This window comes from Mus pahari, chromosome 10 (genome assembly GCF_900095145.1).
Source record: "Mus pahari chromosome 10, PAHARI_EIJ_v1.1, whole genome shotgun sequence".
Taxonomy (NCBI): Eukaryota; Metazoa; Chordata; class Mammalia; order Rodentia; family Muridae; genus Mus; species Mus pahari.
The window spans coordinates 37,756,468-37,777,145 of NC_034599.1; the positions used below are offsets into that span (position 1 = coordinate 37,756,468).

A 20,678-nucleotide genomic window follows, 5' to 3' on the forward strand; every position below is an offset into this window, starting at 1 on the left:
GCCACTCGAGTGTGCTGTCACACAGTACCTCTATTGTCCTATTAGAGCTTCTTTTTCTTTTTCTTTTTCTTTTTTAATCACATACTCTATGAAGAGCTACCACCCCCATGTCAGGCTGCTGCTGAAGCACATGTATGTATTTATACTACATCCACTCGGTATATCACACATGAAAGAAGTCAGCGCTGGAGGCTGACTAGATTTCAGAAGGGAACACCCGCCATCTCACATGGGCAATCAGGGCCTTGATATTTTCCCCAAACTCCTCTTTATAGTCGTATTTACTCACTTCTCTTCAGGCCCTGACACATGGCAGAAGCCAGACCCCTGACCTCTCACAAATCTCACCTTGACCTTTCTTAGCTAGCAGAAGTTCGGAGTCTCTTGGGCAACTTAGCATCCTTAGCATCCTTTCTCTCCCTTCCTTCCTTCTTTCTTTCCTCCCCCCACCCCCAGAGGCCACCTAACTGTGCTACCCGACAGTCTATTTATCTGCATCAAAGCCTCTGCTCTCTGCAGGCTGGAAGATTGCTTTTTGTATAATAGGCCTTTGAAGACAGTGGCAGCTGGGAGGCTAATTCATACCTGTCAGTAAGTCCTATTTAATGGAAGATTTGGCCCCAAACCGCCCAGCTCCCAGCTCTCCTGGATTCTTCTCCCTGCATGTTCCCTATTCATTTACTCCCATGACCTGAGCATGCAGATCTATTCTTCCCAGGAACCTTGTCCCTTTTTGGCTTTGCTTTCCCGGTGTGACCCTGCAAACAGGACTTCACAGGCTGAGTCCATTCTGTCTGGCTCATTGCTCTGTCCCCAGCTCCGTACCCCATGCCTGTGCTCAGCAGGTGTTCAGGGTACACTCATTAAATGAATTAATGTTCTCCTGGAAACACACCCTCGGAGTGTAACTGCCTTTACAAAGATGTCCATCATTCGCTCCCTTGAAGAGGAAGACAGAGGCCAGGTGGAAAGCCCTCCTTTCTCCCCTGCAGCAGCTGGGACTGTCTGGGTTTTGTGCTGAGAATACTGTTCTGTCTTCAGTTGCTAAGTAAGTAGTTGTTAACTATGTCACTAGCTGTAAACTACGTCGTTACCTGTACAGCTTAAACTTCCATGTGTGAAACTGACATGAAAAATGGTGGCCAACTTGTGTGCTAAGGAGAGTTTCTGCTTTCATGAAGACGGGCTTCATATATCAGTCTCTGAATTTGTGGTCCTCTGCACTCAGGACTGTTAGTGAGACCTCTTACCTGCATACCAGAAGGCCAGCATCTCCTTCCCCAGGGCCTAGTGCATCACCCCGGGTGTTCAGGTATATAGGTATATAGATACACGCCCAAGGCACCTCCATTCTCACCATGGGCACAGTTGTCTGGGAAGATGAGTGATGCTGTCAATCAGTGGTCTCTGCCTCTTTACTTACTCGGCTTGCCCCACCCCTGCAGCAGGTTCCACAAGAGGTGGGCAGCTTGCTGACTATGATGTATTATTCCAGGCCACTAGGTTCTCAGATGTGTTTCAACAACAGCCAGAAGCATACACAGTGAATGGCCCAGAGGTGGGGGAGGGATGGGAAGCAAGGCAGGAGGAAGCCCAGGGGCAGGTTTGTAAGGGGCTTCAGGAGTGGTGGTCAGGGGCTTACTCTAGGGTAATGGGGGAGCCCCCAGAGGATCTTTAAGAGTGATAAGATCAGGAATGGCTTAGGAAGATTCTAAGTTTCATCCAAGATAAAAAGCCAGGCTTTGGGCTTTACAAGAGGTGTCACGAGGTGAAGTTTCTGACAGGATGACAGGTGCCCTATTACCCCCTGGGCTGTGCACACAGACTGTGAGCACTCGCAGAGCTAGCGTGCAGGATGCCTCCAGTGGTGATTAATTGAGCTGTGGATGCCTTTGACACTGAGTGGAAGACGGAGAAGCTGGATGGCTTAATAATAACAGTACTTGTTGCTCTTAGTGGTGCTTGGAGTACAATAGCACTTGGAATGTAATAATAATAATAATAATAATAATAATAATAATAATAATAATAATAATATGATTTGCCATGGTGTGTGTTCATCTCACTCTTGCTCTGCCCAAACAGTCATTAATCCCAAATGCTCCTCTCAGCAGCCTCTGAATTCCTCAGGACAGAAAGCACCCCGGGCAGCTACAGAAGTCTCAGGAGGCTCCGGTTTCTCCCTTTACTCTGGTCTCTGTCTTCCCTCAAGAACCCCGTTTACATAACATCCTCTGAGGCCCTGGGATATGCCCTGCCCAGAGCAGGTGCCACCTGCTACATGCAGTCAGGGGATGGACTGGTTTCCTGCCACAACTGTCTCTAGTGACTCTCCCTCGTCCCCTGGCTACCTCTTGCCTTGTCTAGCCCTCCCTGGTGGTAATGGGGAGAGAGTACAGGGAATCAGCTAATTTACACAAGTGTGCAATGTAGGGTGAGTCTAAGTGCACAAGAAAGTCACACACACACACACACACACACACACACACACACACACACACACACACACGCACCAACCATCCCTACAACTGGAACTATGGTAAACTCTANGTACAGGGAATCAGCTAATTTACACAAGTGTGCAATGTAGGGTGTCTCTCTCTCTCCATCTCTCTCTCTCTCACACACACACACACACACACACACACACACACACACACACACACACACGCACCATCCCTACAACTGGAACTATGGTAAACTCTACTTCTGTAACTAGTTTATACCACATGGTAAACTTTATCCAACTTATGGCCAAGTGCCTTAAAAGCCATTAGATGCAAGAGAGAAAATCAAAGAGATCTAACAGGTAAAGGGTTGGGGGCCGGGGCAAGAGTGACGTCTCCTGCTGGTGAGATGGAGCAGGCCCTGGACAAAAGCCAGGAGACCCGCCCCAGATGTTCAGTGCTCTTTCAAGCCGAGAGTCAGAAGGAAACAGATGTTAGCCCTCAAGCCTCAAGAAAGTGAATTTACCAGGGACAGGCATGAGTTGGGAAGAGGGTCCTGGGCTGTAGGTGACAACACAACCTGTGAATACCTTGATCATAGTAACCTGAGCAGAGCCCCATCGGGCTAAACCAAACGGATGACCTACACAGGCAGCTAACATTGTGATAATCTGTCCTATAGGACAGATAGATAGGAAACAGACACTGTGCACCAATGCCATAAACGGAGAGAGAAGGACGAGAGGTTGGCAGGGGGAGAGACGGCAAATCCTCTCACATACCATGTGGGCTGGAAGACAGACAGGATTCAACCTTCTCTGAGACTCACTTTCCTGCTTTATAGAACCACAACTCTACCTTGCCGGGTCACTTTTGATGCTTAAAGATCTTGAATACAAGGCCTGGGGAGATAGCTCTGTCAGCAAAGTGCTTGCCCACGCCAGCCAGCCAGCATGAAGACCTGAGTTCGATACCTGGGACCTACACAAAAACCCTGGACAAGGTGACATGCCGTCATGATCAAGTTGCAGGGGAAAAGGAGGTAGGTGGATAGGTGGATCCCTGGAGTTTGACGGCCAGTCAGCAGAACTTACCTGGTGAGCTCCGGGCCAGGGAGATCATCTCCGAAAACAAGGTAATGATGCCTGTGGAACACCTCAAAGGATGACCTCCAGTGTCCGTGCTCATACACACGTCTGTCCCCTTACATACAAGGATCAAGTGCTCGGAGTGACATCGAGCACCCTACTACACCCAGAGCCGGAGACAACTATTGCTACTGCTCCAGCTTGTGAAAATGGGTAGATTTTTTATTAATACATCTTCTTGAGGGTAGACATCTTGAAACTGCTAGCTCAACAGACAGAATTGGTGGTAAAGTGACTCTCCCAGAATTAGTAGGATATCTGAATATTTAAGAACTCTGTGACAGGATTCAATGCCGTCTCTCTTTCTCCTTAAACCTTATCAGACAGATGGCCCGGACAGTCAGAGGGGACGGTTCCATTATGTTTCCAGAGACTAAGCCAGAGACATCCCCGGAGCCTGCTTCCTTACTTCCATTTGATTTATTTCCTATGAGCAGCCTGGTGCACCCCGTAACAAGCTTACTTGGGCTCAGGAGAAACTCAGAAGTGTGTGCCAGTGTTGAAAGCAAAGACAGGCATGAGTTCCGAGTTTTATTAAATAGATGAAACACACGCACCTCTAACTCAGATCTGGGAGCCCCAAGGGGACTGATCTTTGCTCTCACCCTGTTTGTCCAACATCAACAAAGGTGTTTGCCTGATAATTGGTTCCCCTGAACCACCACAGTGCTTCTATGCCTTCACCCCGAGCCACAGCACCTTACGGAAGGCTTTTCCAGTTGCTACCCCAGGCACACCTCATCAGTTCTCACAGCCCTGCCCCACCCGGATAGAGGCCTCCTGACTCCTGCAGACACACCTGCCTCGCCTCGGTAACCAGCCTGGCCCAGGCCATGCAGTGACACTGGGAGGCCACAGGGTAGTAGACTCCTCCTTCCACATCAGCTCTGCCTCACATCCATTCTCCATGATTCTGTAGACCTGGGCCCCCTGCTGCTTTTTCTTTGGGGTAATTCCCCTCATGCCTCATCCTCCCTTCACTGGGACATTCACGGACCTCTACCAACTCTCCACGAGTGACAAAAGTCCATGGAGAGAGCAAGCAGGGCATCTCAAACACCGTGGCTTTTAGCTTCACATGCAGCTTGGGAACTGGCTATGGGCACTCACCTAGGGACTGGTCCCACCTCTGAGGCTTTTATCTCTCTTCTTGGAAAGGCCTGTGAGCAGCCACAGGGAAGCAGTTCCTTCATTAGATGCCCCTCACCTCCCCACAGCATGTGACCTTGTAGATAGGTGTGTCCACTGACCTCTTCTGCTGACCTCTTCAGCTCCCTGGCAGTGTTGCTCCAGGCTTAGCAGCCCCCAAGGCCAGGGTCAAGGGCAGAATCCTGGGCCAGAGTTCTCCTCTCAGACATCTCTGAGCGGCTGGCACCCTGCCTTGAAGGAAGCAGGGCTGTACCAGCTTGGAGACCAGTCAAACCCCATCCCACCCCCTGCTTGTGCCCTGAGGCCGTTCAGGATTTTGATCTCTGTTTAGGACAGTCCTGGTCATTCCTCTTGTTTCAGTGTTGTCTCTGATTGTGACTATTGGTCTGGGACATACCTTTGTGATAAACTAACATCAAGTGAAAGGTACGGACTCAGATCCACTGTGAACCCAAGCTTTTCCTCCCTGCCTTACACAGGACAGGCTATGCTTGCGAAAGAGTATGAATTCCCCCAAGAAATTTAAAGGACAAAAAGCAAAACACAAGGCATTAGCCAACGCCCCTGGAACCTCCTTCTGACTCTCTCTACCATTGCTCTTTACAAACACACCCACACTTCCCAACAGTGATTCAGAGCACACGTGCAAGGAGGCTCCTTGATGAACACCATGCCGGAGTCACAGCTCCTCCTCAAGCGGCTGCCAGGCTGTGTGGGCCCAGCAGACATCTGTCACTGCAGCACCTGACACCTCTCAGGCTTGCATTCAGGGGGGACGACGGGCTGGGGGTGGGGAGACATTCGCAGCTCAGACAGACTCCTGGGGAGTTTTTACTTCATTATTCTACCCTGGGCTGATATAAATCCACATTTATTCACCAAAGCATACTGGAATATGCAGAATGGCTCTCCTAAAGGGCTCGATAACGCTGAAATATGTGTGGACTCTTAATAATTTTACAATAAACTACACTTTAGAATCAATTGCTCTGGCACCCAGAAAGTTGTCCGACTGATGGATTGTAGTTCTGGCTGGCTGGTGGGTGAGTGTGTGTGTGTGTGTGTGTGTGTGTGTGTGTGTGTCGTACTCTTTCAATGAAAGTGTGAACAATCTGGAATAAAGTCAGACATGGTAGAAACTATAGTTCTAACTAGGTAAGCCCAATTTTGACATTTTTTTTTTCTGATGAGAACTCTGGAGTTGAGGACAGCCAGAGGCAGTCATCAGGAAAATGAGGTCTCCAGGTGCAAATAGTCAATAGGGAAGAAAGGGATGGGGCTGGGGAGAAGGTGCGATTCACCAGCCATCAACTAAGGATTAGAAGTCTCCTCGGGCTCCTTGGGAAGCATCATTATCCTACTTTGCCATAGGGTCTGTGATGATCAGCCTTGACCGGCAGCTCGAGGGGATTAGAACCATGCAGGATGCCAGCCCTGGGGCGAGCCTGTGAGGGTGACTTCCGGGAACTTGAACTGAGGTGAGGAGATCCATCCTGAATGGGGACAGCACATTCCCCTGCACCCAGTTCTGGGCTGAATGAGAAACGGGGAACTGAGCAAAATTGGTGTTCCAGTTCACCCCTCTCTGCTTCCTAATTATAAGTACCATGTGACCAGCCCTTCATGCTCCCCCGTCCCCACCCACAGTGCCTTCGTGCCACGGTGGACTCCCTCTTGTCAAACTTCACCCAAATAAACCCTTCCTTCCTTCCTTCTTTCCTTCTTTCCTTCTTTCCTTCTTTCCTTCCTTCCTTCCTTCCTTCCTTCCATTATTTTTGTCAGACACTTTGTCATAGCAATGAGAAAAGCCACTAATATGGAGTCCAATAGGTAAAGCAGCTGCCGCATGAACATCTAACGTAAAGTGACCATCTACCATAGAGTAAAGGTCACACCCCCACTGAGCTGTGGTTCTGTCTGCTTCTATGAAACAAAGCCCTGCTTCCACTGCGGTTGCCATGAATCTCCTGTGGCCAGCACGGAGAAAAGGGGGAAAGAACTACTCTAAAAGTGACCTCTCAGATCCTAAGGACGGGATTTGTTCACAAGACCCTTGGGCTCTCACTTTACAAGTCAGGTGCCAGGTTTAGGCTTCAAGAAGGCACATGACCTCAGACCACCTGGGCATAGTTTAGCCATCAGCACCTTTTGATGACAGGGAAGCCCCCTGGTGCAATCAATCATGGCTAGCCTTGAATTCCCTCTTCCTTCTGCCACAGTCATTCTCGGCTCTAACCTGACCTCAGGTTTTGACATCGCCCACCCTCGGCGGAGTTCCAAACTCTGCCTCTTGAATCCTGAATAGACCACCTTGCCGGGTCCTCATACCCTTCAGTCCAAATCTCTCCAGGCTGGAATGAGAGGAAGGGCATGCGAGACTCAGCAGTTACCCGTGACTATGTGGGCTACATATGTACAGAGGCATCCTAGGGACAGGCAAGCGATTCCCAGGCTGGACTGCAGCCAACCAACCCCCCTGGGCTCCTTTTAGCTGGAGAGCTTTTGTGGGATGAACTGAATTCATTTGGGATGTAAGGAGATGAGTTGTCTCCCCCCCCCTCCAGAACTCCCATGCCCAGGTCTCTTAGAATGTGAAGAAACAATCCATTCATCTACCCGATAAACACTGGTTGAGCATCTATTATGTCCCTGCCGGTCACTAGGGTTACACCGATGGGTAAGACTGACTTGGTCTGGACTTTAGGAAGCTTAGAGCCTAGGCAGGGCTAAAGAACTGTGAGTGAGGTTGGTGAGATGGCTCAACGGGTAGGAGTACTCACCATGTGGACCTGAGTGTCAGTATGCGTGCATAAGCTGAACATGGCCACCATGCCTGAACCTTGGGGCTTAGATGTTGAGATAGGTGGATCCTGGGAGCTGGCAGGCCAGCCAGCCTAGCTGAAATGGGAGCTCAAGGTACGGTGATGGAGACCAAGAGCAACAGACCAAGAGATCTGATGTCTTTCTCTGGCACACATCTGTAAACACGAGTGTGTGCATCCATATATATGTGGGTACACATGAGTGTGCCACACACATACACCTACCTGTGAACATGACAACACAATCAACCTGGCGATGTGTCAGGATGACTTCAGTGGAAGAGTGACATTTAAGTAATGCCTGGAAGATGGGCAGGGCTGGCTCGCTACAGATAGGAGCAGACGATTGGGATAAAGGCATTCACCCTTTCTCCAGAAATTAATTGCCTTTTTCTCTCTGTGTCTGCCCTGTTTCCCCTTCCTGTAATAATTTTAGCAATTTCAATTACTTATGGCTAATCTCGCTGATAAGCCTTTGGAAAATAAATACAAACTTAAGTCTGCTTGGCAGTAAAAGGAATGGAGGGGAGGAAGGCCAGCTGTACACACCTTTTCTGCTGAAACACGGAGCGCCTGGGACGTGGAAGGGTGATTACTGCAGAGCTTGCTGGGACCTGGCTATAATTGTGACAGAAAAGACCTAAACTGGCACTGCTTCTGTGGGCCACGTGGGGCCTCCATTCAGTGTGCAGTTCTCCCCGCTTTCCAGAAAACAGTTCTATCCCCAGGACATTGCGAGTTGGATTGCTCCCAACCAATGTACAGAGAAACAAGTCCAAGGCTTAGAAAGACCCTCAGAGACCTCCTCGTGCAAAACCATAATAAACAGACAGTGAACTAAGCTCAGCAAGGAGGAATGGTTTGTAGACAACGGAATGACTAAGCGGGGCGGTTAAGAGCTAACTGCCTGGCTTTATGATCTGGCTCCACTACAAGCAAGAGACCAAGGCATTATCAGCCTCTGCTCTTGTAAATGGGAACGAAATAGCTGTTTCTGCTGAAGCTGATGTGAGGCTTACATGAGAAAATAACCACGGTGCAGTGTTTACAGGGCCATGCACAGAGAAGTCATTCAATAAACAGCAAGTACAGCCATCGCTGTCACCCAGCATCGGTGCCAGGACTAGCCGTTGGCGTCCTGGGGGCTTCACTGCCAGTCCGGTGCCTTAACTCTTCCTGCTGCCATAACTATTCTCCTTAGCTTCTCTCTAGATACCCCCAGGGAACAAGTCTGGGGAGCTGCTGCTTTTATATGCACCCCACAGCGGCAGCATCACAGGAACGGTGGGGATGGCACAGATCCAGGCTGCCTGTGAGGCTAGAGGATGCCCAGGCTCCTGTTGCTCACATTGCCAGCTTTTCATTGGCATCCCGTGAGACTTTCAACTTTACCCCTAAATCTCTACAATTCTCCCCACCAAGGTGGCAGCTCCCTCCTACAGCACGCCTCCTGCCTGAGCCCTCTGACAGTAGATTAGGGTGATCTTATCTTTCCTATTAGGAAGTGATTGCAGCTCTTGCTGGGTTCATTAGCAGCTGGAGAACCCCTCCAGATTTATTAGCTCAAACCTCCCTTCCTCTTCACCTCTTCTTCTCAAACACATCAGCCACAATACCAGAGACGGCTTTGCCCACAGCCTTAATTCTTCATGTCCTGTATCCAACCTGCATGTGTCTTGTGAAATAAAGATAACTCCAACCACAGCCAGGCAAACTGAAGGGCAGAGAGACTCCATTCCACTCCACTCAGCAGCCAAATGGAGTATATTTTGTGTGCACCCCATCTAAGCAGGCACACTCTAAGCCCCCCAGCAATCTTGGTTACTGGGGAGCCAACAGGTGCTAATACCCACTCTTAGGATCAGTTCTCATCTAAACAGACAAGACAGGGTCCTGATGTCAATTAATCTTGCAGCATACACAAAAGAGAAGTGCAGTAGCAATTAGTAATTCAATAATGTGGCAGAGATTCCTTGCTGATGGCCAAACCTATTTCCCCTTCTGCCCAGGCACTAAACTACATTTCCCAGACACCTTTGCAGGGATGTGCAGCCATGTAATGAGATCTAGCCAATGGAATTGAAAGAAGTGATCTGCAGGACTTCAAGGCTTGACTCATAAATTACTCTGTGTGTGAGCCTCCATGCTTTTCCCCACCCCTGGCCTTTATGAGACATATTTATAAGCTAGAAGATGCCTGGGACCCTAAATGACCTTATTTGAGGCTATTTCTATCAGGGCTATCCTTGTCGAACTTCCGGTCAGAAATGTAAGGTCTGCCTTCTATATCTGTGGGTTCCAAATCATGGATTCATCCAACAAATGATTGAAAATAGCCAGGGGACATGAGGTCTGGGCTGAGCAAGCACAGATACTTTCCTTCTCACTGTTCCCTAAACGGTTCCAAATAATAGCTGCTAGCATTTATATTACAGTAGGTATTCATATAGAGACCATTTAAAGTATGTGGGAGAGAATGCCACATCATTTAAAGGAGGGACTTGAACATCTGCATCTTTATTATTATTATTATTATTTATTATTATTATTATTATTATTATTATTATTATTATTATTCACAAAGCCTCCTACAACCCATCCCTCGCCATGGTAAGAGACTGCGTGTTTGCCTCTGCGTAGTGAAGCTGTGGGATTTGTGAGTTGATTGGCTGTAGTAGTTAGCTCTGCTTAGCAGCTACAATGCCACTGGTTGCTATTTTCAAATCCCTACTAAGAACCTTTAGGGATAGGCATCACCTCCATCCACACCTTACTAATGGGAAAACCAAAGTCTGAAGAGCCCCAGGTCCGCACAAGTCCCTGAACACCTCCGAAGCAGGGCTTCTCGCCTGTCCTGAACATCCAGCAGGGCTCGACTCTCAAACACCAGCTGCTTCCTCGTATTACAAAGCTTCTTCATTAGAAGGACCCTCAACTACACCCCTGGGGTCTTGACTCTCCCAACCTGCAAACTCTAACGAGAGAGAAGAAGTCTATCTGAGCATTTCACACCCACTGGAGTGGCTCTTACTAAAAGATAAAAACTAAGAAATATTGGCAAGGTTGTAGCGAAACTCCACCTCCAGTGCATTGCTATTGGGAATGAAACATGGTGCAGTCATTCTAGAGAACAGTTTGGTGATGTCCCAATAAGTTAAAAGGTGATGACTGTCGAGTAGGTTCCCTCGTTAGGTGCATGCCCAGGGGGAGTGAAAGCAGGAAGTGGGAGAGAGATTTGCACATCCACGTTCATGGGACTTTTAGCCACAATACCAATGTGAGCACTCATTGATGTGTTAAGGCAGGATGTGACATACATGCACGATGCTATGTTGTTCAACTTGGAGAAGGATGAGACTTAAAGACATGTTCTACATAAAACAAGCCAGACACAAAAGGATAAATATTGTATGACTTCATTTCCATGAAGCAGGCAGTCATTTTCGGTTGACGGTGTAGAGGTGTAGAAATGGGCTTTGTGGCCAGAGCGTGTCTGGGAGGAGGAGGGGATCAGGTTAATGAGAGTAGAGTTTCCGTTTGAGAAACCGTAGACACGGAGGGTGATGATGGTAGGCAGCAATGCGAATAGGCAAATGCCACTGAAAGACACACTAAGCCAAACCGGTAAACTTTGTGGTGGATATTTCTATCATAACAGAAAGAGTTTTGTTGTTGTTGTTGAAACAAAGTAAAGAAAATTCTGATACATGGTACGATATGGATATACCCAGAAAACATCACCCTGACTGCACTAAGCCAGACACCAACCAAGTCATATTGTATAAGGTCCCTGAGTGAAGAACAAGAGCTGTGTTCACACAGAAGAAAGAACAGAGGATGCCAGGGGCAGGGGAGAAAGAACGGGATCTGTTGGGTTGGGGTTTCCTTGGGTTTTAGAAATGGTGGTGATGGTTTATAAATGGGAATGTTTATAAATGGGAATGTATCCACACCACTGAATTGTAAACTTAAATGCTTTAGATGGCAAATTTAATGTTATATATGCTTATACAGAGAGGGAGAGGGAGAGGGAGAGGGAGAGGGAGAGGGAGAGGGAGAGGGAGAGGGAGAGGGAGAGGGAGAGGGAGGATGAAGAGAGGAAGCATAGAAGAGAAAGAAGGAAGGTTGGTTGAGTGACTTCTGTACCAGGGCAGGAACAGGTCCTCTGTGTGGTACATGTGTTGCCTTATGACTTTGCACAGTGACTCTTCTTTACCCTGCTTTGTCCCTTTCTCGGCCCACACTCTCCCTCTTTAGCCTAACGCTTACCTATTCTGCTGGCCAGTCCTCACTTCCTCCCACTACCTTCCTTGATCCTGACCTCTGGCCATGTGCACCACTGGCTTTCTATGACTGCTCATGTTTTGCGATTTGAACCCCACCAGCCAACGCCCTGCCCCGGGGCTCCCACATCATCTGGATGCCAGTCCCATCTACTGATCAAAGACTTGCTCTGCTGGAACTGATTTGTGCCTCATGAGAATCATAACTGGGGACAAGAAGTTGCTCCGCTGACAGATTAAACCGCCAATATGAGCACCCCTAAATCCATCTGTAAATAAAGAAGAGAATTAAAATCCTCTTGCTGTGCACTCTCACTGTGCACTTTTTAAAAATTCTGGCCAGAGCAGGGACATTGGCCCAAACATAGGTCTATCTCCTGCTGCTGAAGTGTCCCTTGTTACCTTACACCTTCCTGTCCACCAAGTTAGGCTTTCTCTGGACTCAGCAGCCTGGCTGTTAAACCATAGACTCTGTTGGGCTCTGCTGGACCCAAGAGCGACCTCATTTTTTCCTGACTCAGCAACACTTCTCACATCAATCTCCTATGTCACTCAAAGTTTAAGGGTGACATGCACACTCTCCCCAATGCCCAATCCCTGACTGAGAAAGAAACTATGCTTTGTGTAGCACAAACAGGGTTCAGTGGATTGATGGCTTAATGTTTAATTTACGATTGGCCATTTTGGCCCACCTCTTGCTATAGGTAATCAACAGATCGAACCCAGACCTGTCAGTTTAATTCCTTTATCGCAGATGCCCTATGTCAATCAGTGTTCTTAACACCTGGATGGGACTGAGGTGTGGGGACCTGGTCAATACTCAATAATTACTGTCATGCACACAAACATCCCACAATGGAAAGCACTCTCGTGCATATAATAACTGATCATTTACTAGAAATGAAGAGAATGGTATTTTAGGACTCATTCTCTGTGGAACAAAATATGCCTTCTGTTCCTGTGAACTCACAAGAAGCAAAGCCAAGACTAACATAATAACTCCCCTTTATTAAACTCTTATTGTGAGCCGATTGCTCTCCTGAGCTATGTACAGAGCCCACTGACCAAAGAGGTCACCAGAGCTCAGATAGGTTAAGTAGTCCGTACAGCGGGTAGCTCCTCAGACTGGAAGGTTAAAGGCCTGTCTATCAAATGCCCAGGTCTATGTCTTTTTCAGTTCTCCACCCTGGTTTTCAAGAGGCAGACCTGAGGACTCACATCACTGTTGCAGAAGTTAGAGAGAGGTGACAAGATGGGGTTCCCTGAGGGCCCGAGAGAGGGGGTGAGGGACAGGGAAAGCCCAATGCACTGCGTGTGATGGAAGGAGCTGCAGAGCGTATAGAAGATCCTCCACCACCACAAAGCCCCTCTGCTCTGTTTCCAAACTCTGAAAGCTCCAGGCAGCAAGACTGGCCCTAAAACAATGTTTTACCCCTGCTGAATCCTGTTCCTGCTGGAAAAACAAGGCACTGGCAAGCAGCTTCCAGAACATTCTCCCGCTGACTGATTTCTGCAGCGTTCCTGCTTCTGTTTCTTGACTGTTTCCCAGGTAGCATCACTCGGATGGTGAGATTGGTGAGATCTCTGCCTTCCGCTTGAAATCCCGCAGTTGGGCACGAGTCCTGCTGATTCCAGGTGCAAAGACCTCAGGCTGAGGCTGAAGGCAGAGCTATTCTCACCCGGTGCCCGCCAACGAGGAGGAAAGCATCCTCTTGCTATGATTAAACCACACGGCTCCTTAGGGACTCAGGAGGCTTTGCCACACACCATGGTAAGGTTTCGTTCTCTAAAGTGAGGAAATGGGGATGTGGAGGGGATGAGGGACAGCTGAGAGTAGGTGCAGCTCTCCTAAAGGCACCCAGAGAAGACAAGGTAGTACGAAGACTTGGTTCCTGGGCCTCTTGACTTGAAAGTACATTTTTTCCCACTAGAGAACATTCTCATCCTCCAAGGAGAGAGAAGGGGATAGACAGTATGGCCTGTGGCAGATCCGATGCTGTCCTCCTAGAACCCCAAGCCAGCGCCTCCATCTCATTCTGACAGCTGTAGGGAACTGCTCTCTTCCATTTGTCTAGTGGCTTGGTGACATGCAGATGCCCAGTGCCATCCTTAGCTGCTGCTGCTGTCTGATGCAAGGCTGGCACAGTGCAGACAACCTCACCCCATCCACCTGCCTTTCTTCCCTCCTCTCTCTGTCCCCACCCCAACCACAGTCTCAGAACAAAGCAGAACTGTAATTTAATCTCTCTCCCCTCTTGCCGACTTGCCCAGGCTGCCCCAGATGCCCCCTCACCTTAAGCAAACCCATTTGCATTGCTGTGGGAATAGCCTAATCCGCTTCTCCCTTTTTACATGTTAATTCTTGGATTCACAGCTGCAGTGTTAGATAGAAGGAGGAAAAAAAAAAGAGCAAACAAAGGAGTTTGTTCTATTTTACATTTTGAGGGGAGTGAGGGGGACTTCTGGGGTTCTGGTGACATTCTATTTCTGGATGTACAGGCTGCTTACACAGGTGTGCTCACTTGGAGACAACTCTCTGCTCTGTGCATATATAACATGCACAGTGTTCTGTATGCACACCAGACTTGAATAAATGGTCCCGTGGGCAAGGCATGGTGGCAGACACCTGTAACTCCAGCACTCAGGAGGCCGAGGCAGTAGGACTGCCATGAGTTCTGAGGCCAGCCTGTGCTACAAAAGTAGAAGAAAAAAAAAAAAAACAGTTACAGCAAACCACAGTGTTAGTATAGGTTAGAGGTTTGAGGAGCAGGCTATGTGCTCTCAAATTCAAGCCATGGGGAATGACTTCCTTGCACAGGTAGAGGGACATCCCATACCAGAAGGAAGGCATTGATTTTTACAGTCTTTCATTCTGGGAGCTCGGGCTGAGGAATATATCAGGGTTATATTCCAAGGCAGCCCCACGAGGGAGCTGTCCATGGTACCAAGGTCAATCCAGACCTGTTTCTCTAGACGAGTGTCTCTCAAATACTGCAAGACCATGAAAGAGACCTGCCCCAGTTCCCAGGAGGGAGACGTCACGGAAGTATCCCATGCACACTGTCAGCAAGGTCTTTACTAACAAGCAGCCTTTCTCTTTGTAAGGTCGAAAGCATCCAAGCTGCGAGGCTGAATTCTGTTTCTTAGCAAGGGTCTTCTTACAACTCACCCATTATTTTCAAAGAAGGGCGTCGACAGACAGTGAATAAAAACAAGTGAGCTCATATTCCTGGGAATGCATGAGTTTAAAGGCCCTCACTGTTTTCTGGACATGCCACAAGCCATCTTCTGTCCAGCTACCCGAGGGTACAGTTCCTTACCTTGTGTTTTCCTTTCTATGTGTGTAAAGAAGGACCCTACCTTTCTTCTAGAACTTTCTTCAATGAAGCTGCTCCCTACTGCCCTAGGGTGAGCATGTCTCCCTGTCCAAGAGGCTGGTGCCATTCATGACATATCTAGAAACAGAATTCTCTATGTTTTACTGCCTGAGTTACTTTGGGTTTTTACAAAGCATGCCATGCTTCTTGCTATGACGATAATGGACTGAACCTCTGAAACTGTAAGCCAACCCCAATGAAATATTTGCCTTTGTAAGAGTTGCCTTGGTCATGGTGTCTCTTCATAGCAATGGGAATCCTAAGACACTCAGTATACAAAAAATTCTCAGGAGTACATCTGAGAGCATATCTGGATGAAGGAGCTATCCAATGCCATTATTTGGATGTAAGATACCCCTCACAGGCTCTTGTGTTTGAATGCTTGGTTCCCAGACAGTACTGTTTGGGGAAGTGTGCAGTCCTTGGAAGGTGGGGTGTCTAGCTGGATGAAGTGGCTTGCTGAGGGCTGGGCCTGGCCCCAGTTCCAGCATGATCACACTCTGCCTGTAGAGTGGAAAAACGGGGTATGTTGCAAACTCCAAGCTTCCAGCCTGACTCCCAGACATGCCTTTACCAACATGGTGGACTGTCCCCTCAAACTGTGAGCTGAAACAAACCCTTCCTCCCTTAGGTTACCTCTTGACAGGCATTTGGTGAGAGCAGTGAGAAGAGAGATGACTACCCCCAGCCAAGTGATTCATAAAATAAAATAAACCTCTCTGAATGCTCATCTACAGTAGCATTTAGAAGAAAACCAAAACATCGTCCAGCCTGTGAGCAAATGGAGGGACAACTAGACCATGAAGCCTAAACAGAAATAAAGATGCAAGAACTCAGGTGGGTCCCCAGGCAGGGCTCTCTACCATGTGAACGTGCCACCTCGGAAGGCCACCCACAGTATCATTTTCCTCAAACTCTAAAATAAGAGTGGTGGGACACAGCTTAGAGTGATAAGGTTTAGCAGTGGTAGGGAGGGGCGTGGCAGGTAGAACTCTAGGTGGCTCTAGGAAAGCCTAGTGGGCCCCAAGATCAGCAAACAAATATAGGTAGCTACCTTTGTGACTTCTTAGGTGTCTTGTCATGATTCCTAAGTTAAGGTTACACATTTTAAAAGATCAGATTTTTAATCCTATGTCTCTGAGTGTGGGCATGTAAGTACAGATGCCTGTGGAGCCTGAAAGGGGGTGTCAGATCCCTTGGAGATGGAGTTATAGGTAGTTGTGAGTCACCCATTGGGTGGGGGGAGCCAAACTTGGGTCCTTGCAAAACCACTAAACCACTCAGTCTTAACCACTGAGCCACGACTCCACTCCACTTATTTATTTTAATGCTTGTTTTCTTAGTTTCCAACTACTCTTGAGTTGACGTTATACACTGATATATTCTATATACATATCTATTTACATATATATATATATATTGTTTGTTTTGAAACAGAGTTTCCCTGTGTATCTCTGGCTGTCCTGGAACTCACTCTATAGACCAGGCTGGTCTTGAATTCAGAGATCTATCTATGTGCCTCTGCCTCCTGAGTGCCAGCATTAAAGGCCTGTGCCACCACTGACCAGCATTTTCACATTTCTTAATGCTTTACAATTTCAAAATGCTTCCACATGTGTTAAATCCTGTAATTTAGCCACAGCCCAGTGATGTAGCTATTCATGCCCATATCTGATGAATAAGCACACCACACACATCTCAATGCTTTCCTGAAGGGCACATGGCTGCTATTTTGGCAAAGCTAATGCTTAAGCCTAATTCAATAAAGTTCCAGTTTTCTCATCGGTAAAATAAGGGGTCTAGCTAAGATGACCTGTGGAGGCACATGTGGTTACAACACTACCAGACATGCATACTTTGTGTGCCCTAGTTTTCCCCCTTCTGAGTTATCATCGCAATTGGGCTTGGGGGAGGATGACACTCTATTGCAGACCAGAAACTGTACCTACTGAGGAGGCTCACCCATCACCCATCTACCCAGAGGAATCATTGCTATAAGACCAGTGACAGCTGGAGGAGGCGGGCATCAGAGCCTCCAAATGCCCACTCTCACAGGGCTTCAGTGTTGGCGTGAGCATCCCACAGGCATCTGGATCCTGTGTCTTCATGATGCTTATACACGTTGTTGTTTTTTTTTTTTTTTTTTTTTTTTTTCTTTTTTTGCCTCCCTTTCCCCACAAACCATCTTTCAGATATCATTCCATCAGGACCCACTAGCCCTGGCCACTGACAACAGTATGCTAAGGAGGAGGACTGTGGAAACGTCTTACCAGATTGGTGAAGATGTACGTGTAATAGGCTGACACCATCCCCAGTTCAGCTGCCTGCAATGCAAAGAGAAGGAGATTAGAGAAGAGATGGTCACCGGAAGCACGGAAGCAGTGTGGGGCGCCGCCTCTACCATTTATCTGGTCCACTAACCCTCAGCACAAGGCAGAGAAGAACATCTCATCTGATTCTCAAGTGGCCCTGGAGGCTAGAGGATGCAAGACAGAAACTTTAGCCTCTAGAGGATGTTCTATCCACCCTTCCCCTCCCCCCGGGTGACATGCACATATCTGGTGTTCTTATGTATAGCACACTCCCACAAATGGGACTGAGTATTACAGAAAACAGGGTGAATTTAAGAGAGATGAAGCAAACAAGAAAACATACTAGAATAACCTTCATGAGTCCCAACAATAACACTGGCTAAGGTTCACCCACTGTTAGGTCTGTGCTCAGTACTTTAAAGCCTCCTGATGGGTTAACAAAAGGGGGACAAGCACTGTAGTCAAGCCACACCCCGCCACCAGGGACCACAAGCTCCGTGGACAATTCACACACAGTACACTTGGGGGCTGAGATGAAGAACATGGAGCACGCCCAAATGAACCCTGTGTCTGTCAGAATGTACGTGAGACCTGAGCAGGCTGTACCTGCAGATTAAGCGAGTCGTTTGCAAGCCTGATTCTTTTATTCCTGCTAAGGAACAAGTTGCCCCTGACATGCTTCACCCTTGGTCGCTGTGCAGTGGTGTGGTGCCATCCTGCAGCTGAGAACTGTGGCTTGGGTACAGCCTCCCTTCTGTCTGATCTCTGTACCCATCACAAAGACCCCTGCTGACCAACCTTCCCTGTCAAGTGTGCCCGGCTCTGAGTGTGACAGGAGCTACAGGAATTGACAAGGAGATCATGTAAGTAATGAGCCTGGCTCTCTCCGGGGCCCTCATCCCTCCTGACAGTCCCTTAGATTTTCATATATATCCTGCAGCCCCGGGCCACTGGGAGATGGCTCTTGTCATAACTATTGTGGAGGAGGAAGGGAGAAACAAGACCAGGGTAATTGCATTTTCCTCTTTCTCTCCCAAGAACTCAAATAACTTTGAGAGTGTTCTTAACTTTGCATCTCCGCAGCTGCTTGAGGTTCAGGGTACACTGACAGCACCGTAGTCCCAACGGGTACCTGAAGGGCTTGGTGGCAAGATCAAGATGGCGTGGGGCTGCAGCCGAGTATGAAGGTTTCATCATGCTCCTCCCTTTAACACTTCCTTTCTGCTTTCTCAAGATGACGATAAGGCAGGATGCCTCTCTCCATTCACACCTTACCGTACCCACTCACATCCTTCCTAAGAGAGTACCTCTGCCTCGAACACTGTCTAGACACACATGACTACTGCTGATGGGCATCCAGCCAGGAGCAGGCTAAGGGGCACAGTCAGCAGTTAAAATCCATTTTGTGAAACCTGCTTTCCAAGAGATAAAAGACAAGAGATCTGCGCTTTTTGAGACATGAATTCTGGGTAAATATGGAGTTCTTTGCTGAAACAGCCACTCAATAAAGTAGGGGATTACTGTGCAAAGCCTCCTCAAAGCAAGAAGCTGCCAAGAGCTGCCAACCGGAGCATGGCTCCCAAGTGCATACCAGCTCCTAGAAAGCTCCGAGAGCCCCAGGAGACAAACGTGGAGCCTCGTGGAAGCCTGAGGAGAGAGGCCAGGCTGGCTGGAAATACTGCCTGCCTGTGGCTACCGGGATGTCGGGTGGGAAGCAGGCTTCCCCAAAGCCTCGCTGTTCATTGATCGGTTCATCTGTAAAGATGCAAGAGTGTAAGTAAAGGGGGAGGGGAGGCTAGAAAGGGTGGCCACGGGCACCCAGAGCAGCTGTTGTTCAATGACCATCACTATAGACAGTTGCCTTCGAAAGCGTGATGCACTAAGTAAATCCATCCATCCATCTAGCCCAGGCCCTTCTCCCCTGCATAAAATCCCTAAGAAACGGGAAAGCACAAGCTGTGTTTAAAAGAACATCCCAAACACTGGCAGAGGTGACTGTCACTTCTGAGCATGTAAAGGGTTTGAGTGGCAAGTCATCCCAAATTCCTTCAGGGCATGTAGCGCTTGAACTTGGTATTCCACTTCGAGAGCATATGTTAAAGAAATATGCATGAACGCACGTGCGGAAAGATTTATGCATGAAGATGTGTGCCCTAACATTATTTATCATAGCAAAAGATTGGAAACAACCTGTTTCTACAAGGATGAAGGGATGGCTAAATAAATTATGGGACCCGAGCATGATAGGAAACATTACAGCCACTAAAATATCTGTAGAGAAATATTTAATGACATGGAAAATGTGTGATACATAGTTGAGCAAAAAGAATGGCTGATTACAGAAGGTTTTAAACAGCGTGGGGATGGTTGGGGGATGTCTGAAGCAGAAAGAATAGACATCAAAATTTTAGGAAAGGTTAAGGCTGCGAGGGTTGTGAGTGACATTTATTTTCTTCTTTGTGCTTTTTTTTTTTTTTTTTTTTTTGGTAATTTTAAAAATCTCAGCAATAAACTCAGAAGGTTAACAGGGTGTGGGTATAATGAGGGGGTTAGGGGAACATCAATTTGCTACAGCAGGAATTGTGGAGCACTCTTGGAATCGGCCGCTCCTTCTCCAGCCTTTGCTCTCCTCAGGCACGCTGGAAGGACTGCTGATTACCAAGCTGAGGCTCTTACCCATAAAGATGACCCTCAGCCTGCTGTCCCCTGAAACCTACAGGGGCCTTTTCATTCTTAATGACATCACAGATAATATCTCCTGATGTGAGAAGGAAAAGGGCAAAAAAGAGGAGTGTGTATGTGTCTGTGTGTGTGTTCATGTCTCTGGGCATGTTTGTGTGCATATAAGTGTATCTCTATGTGTGTTTGTCTGTGTGTCTGAATACGTTCATGACTGTGTGTCTGTGTGTGTTTATGTTTGTCTCTGTATGTGTATCTCTGTGTGTGTTTTTGACTCTGGGTGTGTCTCTGTGTGTGTGTGTCTATGTTTTTCTCTGTATTTGGATCTCTCTCTCTCTCTCTCTCTCTCTCTCTCTCTGTATTTCTATGTGTGTCTTTGAGTGTGTGTGTCTATGTTTGTCTCTGTATGTGGATCTCTGTGTGTGAGTGTGTTAACCTTTCTGTATGTGAGAGTGTGTCTG

At 47.9% G+C, this 20,678-nt stretch overlaps 1 protein-coding gene across 2 annotated transcripts in view; it reads right to left on the bottom strand.

Annotated features, from left to right (window-relative positions):
• Positions 1 to 20,678, bottom strand: part of Grik4 (glutamate ionotropic receptor kainate type subunit 4) — a 417,019-nt gene that overhangs the window by 115,945 nt on the left and 280,396 nt on the right. For both annotated transcript variants that reach the window (XM_021205965.1, XM_029543599.1), the window contains one exon: positions 17,497 to 17,550. In XM_021205965.1, coding sequence (XP_021061624.1) covers positions 17,497 to 17,550 — 54 coding nt within the window. The remainder of the gene's footprint in view (positions 1 to 17,496; positions 17,551 to 20,678) is intronic.